General features: G+C 44.4%; 1 protein-coding gene across 1 annotated transcript; it reads right to left on the bottom strand.

Moving 5' to 3' along the window:
- Window positions 1-1,263: 1,263 nt before the first annotated feature.
- Window positions 1,264-11,043, bottom strand: si:ch211-106h11.3 (CCN family member 1). The gene is made up of 5 exons (XM_037791027.1): window positions 10,814-11,043; window positions 8,697-8,910; window positions 7,620-8,060; window positions 6,963-7,141; window positions 1,264-3,835 (listed from the first exon to the last, which is right to left on the bottom strand). The coding sequence occupies exons 1-5, from the start codon at window positions 10,862-10,864 to the stop codon at window positions 3,530-3,532; spliced, it is 1,191 nt and encodes a 396-aa protein (XP_037646955.1). The 5' UTR covers window positions 10,865-11,043; the 3' UTR covers window positions 1,264-3,529.
- Window positions 11,044-13,000: the final 1,957 nt, after the last annotated feature.

The following is a 13,000-nucleotide window of genomic DNA, read 5'->3' as shown; positions in this document are numbered from 1 at the left end:
TGTGTATCTGTTGGTATTTTGAGGGTTTTAAAAATAGTTCAACCACACCTACAATCACAAAATGTTTAGTGTTAATTAGCAAATGTAAGCATGGTAATGTGGTATTAGCATCGTCATAGAGTGGTGCAGGGATGATGCATTTCGTAGTCCAACCAGGAAGTTAGCATCGCCCTGGTTCCCTCGACAAAAAAACATGACATTTTTCCATTGGGTTTTGGATTATTTCAGAAAATAAGCTCTGTGGCAAACACACATTTATGATACTACTTTTGTTCCATAAAATAATCTCCACAAATGAAAAACACTTGATTTTTGAAGTGTGAATGCAATCGCCAGAAGTAAAAAGCTAACGTTAGGCTATAAACAAACTACACCATGGTCACATCAGTGTGAATATATATATATACGAGGCTGCAAAGGCGGACGAGTCGGCGTAAAGGCGGACGAGTCGGCGTGATGACGTTTAGTCTCATTTAGCCATTTGTTAGCAACCGCCTTTTTTAAGTAACATAGAGGCTTCAAAATTCACAATTGGGATATTTACTGATGTCTTTTATGTCGTAGAACAAAACATTAAAATCTCTTAAGCTTGTGTTAACCACAGACCTTATTTCAGGCATCTAACTAAAAGCCCATTGACTTCCATTCAAGGGAACCGGTAATGCTAAACTGCTAACTCATTTCCGGGTTGTAGGACTCATTCCTGTAGAACTCTGTGTGGACCGTGCTGTGAGCTAAATGCTGTTTACCATGATCATCATAGTGAGTTTAGCATGCCAACATTTGCTAATTAGTACAAAACGCAGTGTAACGAGTGTACACACAACGAGGCTGTAAAGGCGGAAAAGTCCGCGTGATGATGTCTAGTAGTCTCATTTAGCCGCTTGTTAGCAAACGCCTTTTTTAATACATGCAAAAAAAAAGCTTCAAAATTCATGAGTGGGATAATTACTGATGTATTTTATATTATAGAACAAAATGTTAAAATCTCTTAAGCTTGTGTGAACCACAGACCTTATTTCAGGCATCTAACTAAAAATCCATTCAAAAAACCCGTAGACTTCCAGACGAGGGAACCAGAATTACTGAAATACTAACTCCTATTCGGTTTTAGGACTCATTCCTGTAGCACTCTATCGTGAGCATTTTACAGTAGCATGCAGATATTAGCTCAAAACACTCCAATGTACGAAATCAACATTCAGTCAGTTCATCTACATGATAGAAAAAATGACCACTTTGGTAAATGTTCAACACCAAGTCTAGGGGTGAAAATGTCTTTATTAAAAATGCAAAATGATGAACTCATTCCAACTCTAAAATCCAACGTGTGTTCAGCAACCAGTTTGTCGTGAGGAACAAGTCTTTTTTTTTTTTTTTATATGTAATCTTAAAAAGCATGACTTTATTATTACAGATGGTGTTAATGTACACTGGTAGACATACAATCATCATGCTTTCAAATTGGCACGTAATGCTCATAAAGGATCTGAACCCTGCTTTGTTCAGTGCTAAACTATACATGGACTACTTCAGTATAACTCGGTAAAAGGATTGGCCCTTATACAGCAGATAGAACTACAAAGAAGGTAACGATGCATCTGTACATAGCTGCTCTATAGTGTCCTTTAACAAAAACTAGACATACAGTACCAAAACCACAGCATCTACATCGGCAAATAGCAATGGCAACACAATGTTTTTAAATGACCTGTAAAGTTTAAAACTCCCTAATAAGGTTGTCGGGCTCCGAGGCAGTAGAGAAAGCCTACTGTAGCCATAGATGGTAGAAAATGCAAATAATTTCCAGTTTCACAGACAACTGAAAAAAAAGCCACTATCTTATGGCACAAGAAAAAACACATCTTTCAAATAATAAAATGGTGCTTCAAATCACCCATTTAAAATGTGTATTCAGTAACGATAAAAGTCCCTCTGTGTTACCTTTGCGTGAGATAAAAGGTCTTGAATCAAGGCTGTCGTAAGGTGCGTGAACTTGAACCCAAGTCCCAGTTTTAAGTGAGATGCTTGTGTTCAGACATAGTAAATGATTTTGGCCACAGAAATGATAGAATAATACAGAATTCCCCTCCTCCAAAATGTCCTCAGGAATAGGTTCTTATTGACGTCTGGCCCCGTCCTCTGCAGGGCCGCAAAGCTCCTCTCCACCCCTGACAGTGACGTCAACTGACAACACAGCCTTCAACAGCATTTTTCAGACGCCACTTAAACATGAAGAGGCATGAGTTATTGTTTTGTGTCAGCGAGCTGGCATGCTGCTCGATTACAGGCCCCGATCGGGCACCAGAGCGGTTCCGCCCGCGAGTCCCAAATTACATGTTTAACTCAGTACACGCAAATTTTATTTTTATAGCAAACCAGAGAGTGGCTGATTTTCTCTCAGAGTCAAGATTGTAATTTGCGTGGAATTAGGCGGTTGACGTCTCGGCGCCAGAATCCCAGGCTTGTTCTTGTGGTGCTTGCTAAATGTCTCAGTTTCTTGTGGAGGCGAGGCATGGGGACGAGTCCAGCTGTGTAAACAACCTTTGACATATTCCCCGCTAATGCGTACAAAGCCCCGACCCATCGGGTCTTTTTTTTCTAGTACATGCCGCCTCTTCTCCTGTAGCCTTCATCATCCATCATTAGATATGGCTTTCTGACCGCCGTGACCTCCAATCGTGACCCCCGGGGGTCAAGCCCCGGATCTGTGCGAGTCCTCCTCTCCCGGCTGACAGCTCTCAGCTGTTTTGTCCCTCTCAGATCCCCCCATTCAACGCTCCAAACATAGCAGCTCCGCCTTCCCTGGTGGCCGGCCACTGTGTCATCACGTCTGTCTCAACAATAAATACCAGTGAATAAATACCATCAAAAGACACAAGCCACGCTCCTGTAAGAACATCTGAGATGCCCCTCCATCTTCTGCTGTCACGATCCCAGTTTCTGCCGTCAAGTCTTCTCTACGAGTCTTCATTTGGTTCATCAATACTAAGTTATTGGAGTGCACAGATACTTGATTCCAGCAGAGTGCATATTTGGCTCCAAAGCAACGTCAGACCAGCTTTCTATTGGCTGGTCGGACCTGTTGCTCAGTAACTGTGATGTGAATCTATCAACAAAAGAAACACATGCAGTTGATGCTTGTGTGTGTCAGCTCTTGCTCCATCGTCCCCGAAAAAAAGTCTCAAGAGTTCTGGGGACTTTTGGTGCACGCCAGCAACATGGTGGCTGGTTGCATCCATGTTTACCGTAAAGGTTTTGTCACAGTCTGTGGAAGTCTGGCCGGGCCAGAAACAACTTTTTATCTACACTAAAGCAGGGGCTGGTCACTTTGCTCTTTCCAAGACGGAGATGCTCCCATTCTTCTTCTCCCCATTCTTCCCCAAATAATCTTTCAGAAAAGACGTGCTCACCTCGCTCGCGTCTACTCATAGATACACTAAGGACAGCTATTCTATAATGGGGATCACTATGGGGGGAGTTAATGTCTTTTTTTGTGCGGGAATGTATGTTGGGGGGGATGACGCCACTAGTCGATGAACTTGTGCGTGTCTCCGTAGAGCCATCGTTGAGGAGGCATGGCGGCCTCGTTGAGGTGGTTGCACTCGTCGCTGCACTTGCAGGACTGGATGAACATCACGGACCTGTTGAAGCGTTCGCCGTCGGGGCAGGCGAAGGACACGCTGGCAGTGCGTGTGCGACGGGGCGAGCAGCAGCGGCCGTCTCTGCACACGCCGCAGTAGTTGGGCCTGTACAGGCGAGTGCTCCTGCAGCCGGCGTAGGATAGGCGGTGGGGTTCAGGGGCCTTGTGGGTACGAGAGCACTTCCTTCCTTTCTGTGGAGGGAGAGAGAAAGAGTGGATTCAGCTTTGTGTGTATTTACAAAGTTTCAAGGCATCTCATAGTTGTTGAGATATTTCAGTCTGTACCAGTGGGCAACTTCCGGTCTGAGAAGTGAAGCCAGTGTTGAAGTGCCTTAAACTTGCATTTTTTCTAATAGCCAGCAGGTGGCAACGCCTCTGTTTGTAAAAAGAAATCTGATTGTATAGAAGTCTATGAGAAAATGACCCTACTTCTCACTTGATTTATTACCTCAGTAAACATTGTAAACATGAGTTTATGGTCTCAATCGCTAGTTTCAAGTCTTCTTCAAAACAGCATGATGTTCATTTAGTAAATTATGGTCCCATTTAGAGTCAAATAGACCATAAAGCAGGGTATGCTTTAGGGCGTAGCTACCTTGGGATTCACAGCGTTGTGCGGTCTGGTACTTGTCCATGTTTTCGTCTTACAACTTTAACCCTTTCACGTGTTTTCAGTTCATATTAAGTTAATTGTAACATTTTTGCTCGCTTAAAAATGTTTTATTCAGTGTTCAGTTGTACCTACAGACGATTAGACTGTTGTCAGGCTATTAAATAGGTGTTATCAGTCGCTATAAGCCCCATAGATGTGGGTCAATAGGGGCCTACTACACCCACTAGTAGGTTTTATCATCTAGTCACATGGTAGATCACCAAAAGAAGGTATAAAAGGACGCGACAGCGACCTCTAGCAACCGCAGTGATTATGACAGGAGCAGACAAAGTCGTCTTGGTGTTCGTTGTTATTTTAACCCAAAACACAATGTTTTCCCTAAACTTTGAGTTTTTTATTTTTTTTGCCTAACCCTAATGAAGTTGTAGTTTTGTTGCCTAAACCTAAAGAAACCTTTTTGTTTGTGTTCAAAACGTGACATTTCATTCAGTTTTACATGTTAGAGCGTGTTGCTTTTAAGTTTCACTTTCACTTTTATAACGTAGTAAGCGTAGTAGGCCCCTAATGTCCTACATATACAGTATAGTGCTTATAGCGACTGATGACGCCAACTTAATGGCCTGATAACAGTCGAATCGGGTGGAACTTAGCTCCACCCTCGTGTGTCACTTCTGGTTGCAAAAAACCAAGATAGCGACGGCCAAAAAGAACCTGAGGCTCCAAAATGGCAGTCCACAAAACAATGGGTGATGTCACAGTGACTACGTCCACCTCTTGTATACAGTCTATGGTCTGGACCAAAGTGGGGGACTAAGTAACCAGTATTGCCGCTCATAATCTTTTCTTTGGTGCAGCTGTGATGCTACACACTTAGTGAAAGCTTTATAGGATCACATTACCATTTGCTTAGAATCCAAACTGCCATACCGCACAGCAAATTAAATAACTCATTACTCAAGCCCTCGCAAGACATGAAAAACAAAGTTAATGCAGTTAAGTACAGAGACAGAGAAAAACAAAATAAAGGTCAGAACAACCGATGAGTGCCTCAGAGAGAGGAGCATGCCAGCAATAGTTCAGGATTGACACTGATGCACATTAACACCCACAGCAGTTCTGCAAACATTGGGAGAGCACAGAGAAAACAGGTGCATAACAAACCCATCAGCCCCATGAGTGGCGAGAGGCAGAATGTTTTTGAGGGTGTTCGGTATGAAATGTGAGAGAAAAACAGAGTGGGCGAATCAAGTGCTCTTTAAAATCACACAGTGAAGAACCACTGAGTGCAGCTGACAGCCACAGTGTCGCGGGTTCAGTGTGGGAGAGCTCCAAACCCCCACAGTTTATCACGTCGCTGAAAAGTTCTGGGATTTATGCAAAACACATTTTTGTTGTGTTATTTATAAAGAAGAGCTGCAGTGATTTTCCGCTGTCTAAAATGAAAACTTGGAAACAAGTTGACAATAACAATTTTGGCAAATTTATTGCATTTTTAAAGCTACCACAGATTGTAAAAATTTAAAAGTATGGTATGTGCCGAACTAGGGGAGACCGGGAGCAATTGTAACAATTTTTAGTTTTTTTTGTCATTACTCAAAAACCTCTTGAACTATTTAGATAACATCTATATATATATGGAAGGTAACTTGTGTTTGTGTTCTACTTGTTAACAGTCATCAAATGTTTTTACAAGCAATGTTAGAGTCACAATATTGATTGAAACACTATAAGTCAAATATGCAGGGGCGATTGTAACAACACATGTAATATCTTCAAATAAATACCAAGGACCACAATAAACCACCAAGAATATATACATAGTTGAAACAATTTGATATCCATTGAACAATAAATTAATTTCATACCTCAAAAAGAGTCTTTGCAGAAAAACTTTGATAAGTATGAGACATCATTTTGTCCTTTGGCAGGCAGAGAGGGATCATCACAGACCATGTGCGTAATGAGTTTCATATTTCTGTCTCGTTTCTGATTGGTGCAGTTTGAGATGTTTCAATTGCCCCTCGTTACAATTGCCCCCAGTCTCCCCTACTAGCTTGTCCTTCTCCGAAGCGGCGGCGTGTGAGGCGGAGGGACCGTTTGACACATCGCTGCTGTTGGCCACCAGCTGATTTACTATGGCTTTCTATGCTTCGTAACATTACAAATCCACTGCTCATTTTAGTCGTTGGTCGCAATGGCAACAGTAAGCTACACATAAAAATGGCCGCCGCTCTGACCATCCTGCTATGCTGATTTGAATGGGAATGGCCGTTGTATTTCTATGGTGGTATCAATCTTCTCGTCTAACTCTGCACCAGAAAGTGAATAACAGTATTTCCCAAAATGTTGAACTAATCGTTTAAGCTTTGAAACACTTTCATTGAAAGTGGGACAACCATGACCTGACCATGAGGCCACACAGAGGAAACGTGGCCTGAATCGGCTCTGTCGTCATCATGCGAGAGAAGTTTCCCACACAGCAACAGAACCGCGAATAGACCGAATGGACCAGAAACGGCTCCAGCAACTGAGGGATTCAGGGGTGGGGGGTCCGTATACATGCCATGATATTAATACCAATCTGACCCCTTTCCTGAATCTATTTAGCGTGGCGGCTGGACTGCATGGTTGTGGTCCATTAGAGGATGAAGAACTGCAATCTATCCCTTTATGAGAATCTTAAAAAGCGCCAAAAACATTTCTCACCTTGACAGGGAGAGACATGGAGCTGCAGGGACGAATGTTGCACAGACGTGTCTCCTTGATCAGCTTACACCGGGCGTTGTCGTTGGTAACACGAGAGGAGACGCCCATCCCGCAGCTCCGGGAACACTGGGACCAGGAAGTAGTCTGAACCACGCACTGATCTCCCACCTGCCTCCAGGCTAGGAGAGATGAAACAGAGGGCGTGAGACAGGACAATGGACGATGCAACAAATATGACAGAGAAAGAGGAGCAAGATCAGCAGAAGTAAAGCTGGGGGGGGGAAAGGGCCAACGGGAGAGAGAGGGGAAAGGAGAGGTCCAGAGATGCAAAGCACACTAGTCTCATTCAGTGTACAGGCAACACTGACGCATAGAGAGGGCGATTACAGAGAGGGGAAAGCTGGGTGACAGAGGTATGTGCTGTGTGAGAGCAGTGTGTGAGAGAGAGAGCACCTCTGGTGTGCAAGGAGCCAGTGGAAAACAAGCCTCACATAAATGCTGACACACACACACAGACGTAGATGCAGAGGAAAAGGCTCACAGTGAGGCCGTTTGTGCGTCAGGAGGGCTAAAATGGCTAAAACATAAACATGATGCTTTACTGCGTAGAGGAAACAGACGGCACTCTGAAGGCGACGCGGCGGCACCCTCACTTACCCGCCAGGTGCTTGTTTCCACGTGGCTTGTCCCACTTGCGCCCCACCTCCACCAGCTCGTTGCCCAGGGTGTCCTTGTCCTTTTTGGGCTTGTAGGGGTACAGCTTCCGGTAAGGTTTCGGATAGGGCTTTGGGAAAGGGTAGGCCGGGTAGGGGATGAATGGGTAAGGTGGGTAAGCCGGAGGCTGGGGTCGACGGTGCACCGGGGGCACGACGATGGTTCCCTTGTGGCAGTCGATGGTGAGGCAGCACTGGCCGGGCACTTTGACCAATTGCGGAGCAGGACAGGAAGAGGACGCCAGGGGCACGTGGCTGGGGCAAAGGGGCACGCAGCCCACCGCTCCGTCGATGCAGGTGCACTGGTGCTTGCAACCGGCGCGGAAGTTCTCGCCGTTTTGATAGATCCGCCCGTTGTATTCGCACGAGCGGCCTTCTGCCTTTGCTGGGGGGAAAGGAAGCAGACAGACAGTTTGGTCAAAATACTTCGAAAGCCGACCGAAAAACATAGTTTTCAGATGTCAAATGTGACAGGAAGAAACAGGAAGTGGCTCACATGTGGAGTTCAGAGGAGAGAGGGAGAGACACACTATCTCCAGATTTATGAAGCAAGCTCTATTCTTAGATCAGAAAGGAATTTTGACTTGTTTACAATGTCCTTTCCCTCCGCTCCCAGAGTGGGACTCCCCATGCAACACCCCGGATACCCCCCCCTTTATATAGAAACACCCCAAAATAAACACGCATATAAAAATACCACTGTGGGTGCATGTGTGCGTGTTTGTGAGTTTCACGGGGCTGTTTGTGTACACACTGAACTACTTATATAAATCCCGGAGTTGGCCGGGTTTCAGTCGCAGCTCATGAAGGTGCTCTGTTTTTGAAACGTGGCACGGGCTTCAAACCCGAAGCCCCTATCAAAGGGAAACTCCAGCCGCTTTGGCTCGGAAGCCAGATTCCCCACCCTGAAGTTACACATTCCCCTCACTCAACCCCGAGCTAAACCCCAAACTCAATGCCCAATCTAAACCCAAAAGCTCCCTGACCCCCCTCTCTCTCTTTCAGCCGCCCTGGTACCTACCCCTGCAGATGCCGTGGGTACGGCCCACATCGTTGCCGTAGTTGCACTCCAGGCCTTTATGGTGGTCACAGGGCCGTCCTTCGTGGCAGTCCTGGTTGAGCTGGGCGGCACACACCTTGCAGCAACCGCAACCGTCCGGGACCGAGCTGACCCCTGGGGGGCAGGACGGAGGCCCTGCGGGACACTCGCACACCACTGGGCAGCCAGCGGTCACCTAAAGGAGGGGACATAGTATGCACTTTAGTTAACCTGAATATTGGCGACTTCATACTGTACATTTTCCACATGAGGAGGAGCCACACTGGAACCAAGCGGGACAATAGTTTGACTCATGTTACACAGATCACAGAAATTCCTCAAAGTGTGTGAGGCTTAAACATTCGCTGAATGCCCAGCACTGTCCCCAAGCCCCACAGGGATATCTGTAACCCTCTGTCGCCTTCCGCTTGGCATTCGCCGGGGCGAGCGGGGATGAAAGGTGCGTTCTCTGACCCAAGATCCCCCCCCGCAACCCCACCCCACTTTGTTTCCCACCCTCCTCTCTCGCCATACACACTCACAACCAAAAGCCACTCCAACAACTCCCAGGAGGCATGGAGATCACAGAATAGCTGCCAGTCTGACTGTCCACAGTCAGATCAGCTAAAGGGATCCCTTCCTGAATCACTGCCACCGTCTAAACCCGGGCCAGGTCCCAGTGCGCCGCTGTCATCGGTTCAACAGGATATGACATTACACAACGGAGTGACAATAGAGTTCCATTTTTAGCATCGTCGTTGGGTTTAACCTGGTACTTGAAACATCCCCGAACCTAAAGTCACATAATATTTATAGTGTGCAGTGAGTTCATGTATTTTTATCTCCATTCGTTGGATAATATTACAGTACTGTAATTTTGTCCCTAGTGAGAGATGGAAGCATATATACATATACTTTGTAAAGGGGTGAATGGGTGAAACCCTTTAAACACTCACAAACACCCTTGATTGACCAGGTTTCATCAGTTTATTTAGATTTAAATGTCTAAACTGTGGATGCGGACATATCCGTACGGATATGGATATGGATTTACTCAAGTACATGCTACTTCACTACATTTCAGAGGGCAATATTGTACTTTTTACTCCACTTGGCAGCTTTGTTTACTGGATACTTTACAGATCTTACATACGAAACATATGATGATCTTATCAGATATGATGTAACATTACAGATTAAACTACCCAACTGTAAATATAGTAGTTAAAATAGGCTCCACATTGACCAACAGTAAACTGCAACTTAGACATTAATGCATCGGTAATAATAATATTATAGTGACATTTTCAATGAAGGACTTGTATTGGAGTATTTTTTTATATTGCAGAATGTTTTTCTTTTCTTTTTCTTTTTTAAAAGAGTATATTAATTGATTTCCAAAGGGTCAAACAATCAAGGATTAAGGTGCATAATACAAATATGTACCCTCTTTTCCAACTTACCCTCAACACAGAACAGATTCTCCACACACATGAGAGCCAAAAACAAAATAAAATATATAAATAAACAATAATAAATATTAAATATGCGCATACACGCAGAATATTTTCTGACAGTTCTGAGTACTCTTATCATTTACTACTATTACTACTACTACCCTGTCATTTTGCTGAGGACCCCCATGAGACATCCCTCAAGGACCTGTGGTGGTCCACGAACCCCAGTTTTGGAAACCAGCAAATATAACTACAGATTCTCACAAACATTACAATCAGTCATGTTGAGCAGAAATTAAGCGTATAGCAGGTCTTATTTATCACATGTGTGCAGCTGAAACGGTGGGTAGGGATTTCATTGGACCATTATATTGACAAGCACTACTGTACATGCGAGGAGATGGAGTGGGTGTACTCTCCTATATATTCCAATGGCTTTTTGGCTGATAGGTGGGTATAGTTTACTGTAAACCTCCAGAAAAAAGAGGTGGTTATCCCCCTTATACCTGCGTATACCCTCCAGCACTGGCTATATAATGTAACCAGACGACAGCAGCTCAAATCCAGTAGAGTACAGGCACGTGAGTCTTTATTCCTCAGTGTTTACATGAAGCAAAAACAGGTGACAGAAACTACACTTACCAAACCGACTGTCACCAATTCCAAGACAGCGAATAATAGCAGTATCCCCATGCTGTTAGCTGATTCACATAGAAGAAGAGTAAATATTTATTAAAAAAAATAATTAAAAATTAATTTCACAGAAAAATAAATCCTCCACTTGCTCAGAAACAATAGCTTTTTGTTGTCCACAGAGGTTAAAATCCAACATGCGACGATCTCTCCCATCACTTTTGTAAATTTTTCATGGATCAAAGTTTGAGGCTTGTTTTTATATCAGCCCTGTGCTTTTTATGGAGGCCACGCCCACCCCGGACCTCCTTCAGCCAATCAGGAGGCAGGCAGGTATCCCAGGGGGCGGGGCTTTGAGCTCCAACAGGCAGAGCTGAGGTTAGAGGAGGGGGGCGTGGCCAAGCATGAATGCACTCATTCATAAAAATTCAGAATTACTACATTCCAAAGAGGACCTGGCTTCTGGGTGTTTATTTATTTATGTTTGAGCAGAGAATAATATTTTTGATGCTTTAAAGTTCTTTTCACACGCATACCTCTGTCCGGGCCGCTGCTTTTGTGAAAAGTAAAATAAATATACTCAGCTGCTAGTCTGTGTGCTGCTACGTTAATACTCAGGGCCAGCCATGGAAAACAGAGAGGAATTTCCTTCCCCCTACTTTATAAAAATACTTTTAGACAAGAGCGGGACAGATAAAAGTACATATATACAAGGTGAGCCGAGTGTTCCTTGGAGCTGCAGTTATAACAGCGTGATTGAGTGATAGGGATGTTGAAAATGATTATGATAATCTCCCCATGCAATTCATCACTCTCTTTTCCTCCCTCCATATCCTGTCTTTAGCCCCCACATCCCCTTTACCTACTCAAAGGTTCCCAGGCCACCTCTCTCTACACACACACACAAACAGCTACCCATGTAAACAGACATGAATTTAGTTCAGTTTGGTTTTCATTGAAGAGTGCAGAGCACCGCCTGGATAATCTTCCTGTCATCCCCACAGACACGCACACAGGAAACCAGCCATCTGCAGCACCTGAGCTGGTGGCTAACACACACTGATACTCTGTGTGAGAGGGTTAAATACATATTCCACATCCATGCACTCTCAAACATTACATTAACACGCAGTGGGCTGCTTGTTGAAATTCAGTGAGAGGGATTGTGAGCGATTAAATTGTTGTTTTCCCCTGCAGTTTCCCTGAAATGTATCATTAAGCAGGGGGATGCCTCCAGTTATTTGTGCCAACAGGGAAGATATCATCCCCCTTCATCCTCTATAAATCACCCCTTGCTCTTAACAAATTGGTCACATGTAGAGTGGGGCATTCAGTAGGCTTGTGCTGCACAGACATGCACATATACACCTGCATAATCACCTCTTGCAAGCGTACTCACATTTGCATATCATCAACTCACTCCAAAAGCACTTTACACAGACATGCAAAAGCACACACACGCACACACACACACACACACACACCTAGCTCCATTGTGTGCCTCTCATGTATTACCATTACATCTGAATCACAGGCCTAAGCATCAGATTTAACTTTAAACGTAACTTTAAACTAAGCTTTTTGGTCATAAACCAAAGATAAAATACAAATTGTGACCTGATGGTGGCGCTAGAGGAAAAGTCTGCAAAGTGATTCTGTGCCAAATTTATTAATATTTAATATTCCATTGAGTAGTTGTTGAGACATTTAAAGGTGCTAAATGCGAGATTGGGAGCATTTCTATTGCCTCTGCACGGCTCTCAACATGGCGACAGCTGAGCCGGCGGCTCGAAGCTAACGGAGCTAACGGAGCTAACAGTGCTAACAGTGAAAACAATGGCAACCGTGATGACAGAGCTAACAGTGTTAACCTGGGGGGGAACCGGAGGGTGGGTGTTACGCTTCCGCGGCAGTGCCGTCAGTCGGGACGGCGTTATCATTTGTAAATGCCATATGAGAGCAGTGCAGAGCGGCGGCCGTGAGCCGGCCGGTGGGCACTAAAAGCACACACGGCCGGTCCGAATATGTCAACAAAGCACGGAGATGCTCAGATTACAACACACACAGAGGGAGAGAGACTTCATTCTCTGCTCAGGTAGACATTACTCCACTATATCTTTACAAAGTAAATAATTGTTTGCTGCTATATTAATGCTGTAGATATTGTATAGAGAACCTTTAATTATAAAACACAAA

The sequence above is a fragment of the Sebastes umbrosus genome, chromosome 14, assembly GCF_015220745.1.
Source record: "Sebastes umbrosus isolate fSebUmb1 chromosome 14, fSebUmb1.pri, whole genome shotgun sequence".
Taxonomy (NCBI): domain Eukaryota; kingdom Metazoa; phylum Chordata; class Actinopteri; order Perciformes; family Sebastidae; genus Sebastes; species Sebastes umbrosus.
The sequence above is the reverse complement of the archived record's forward strand: the minus strand, read 5'-3'. Positions and strand labels throughout refer to the sequence as shown.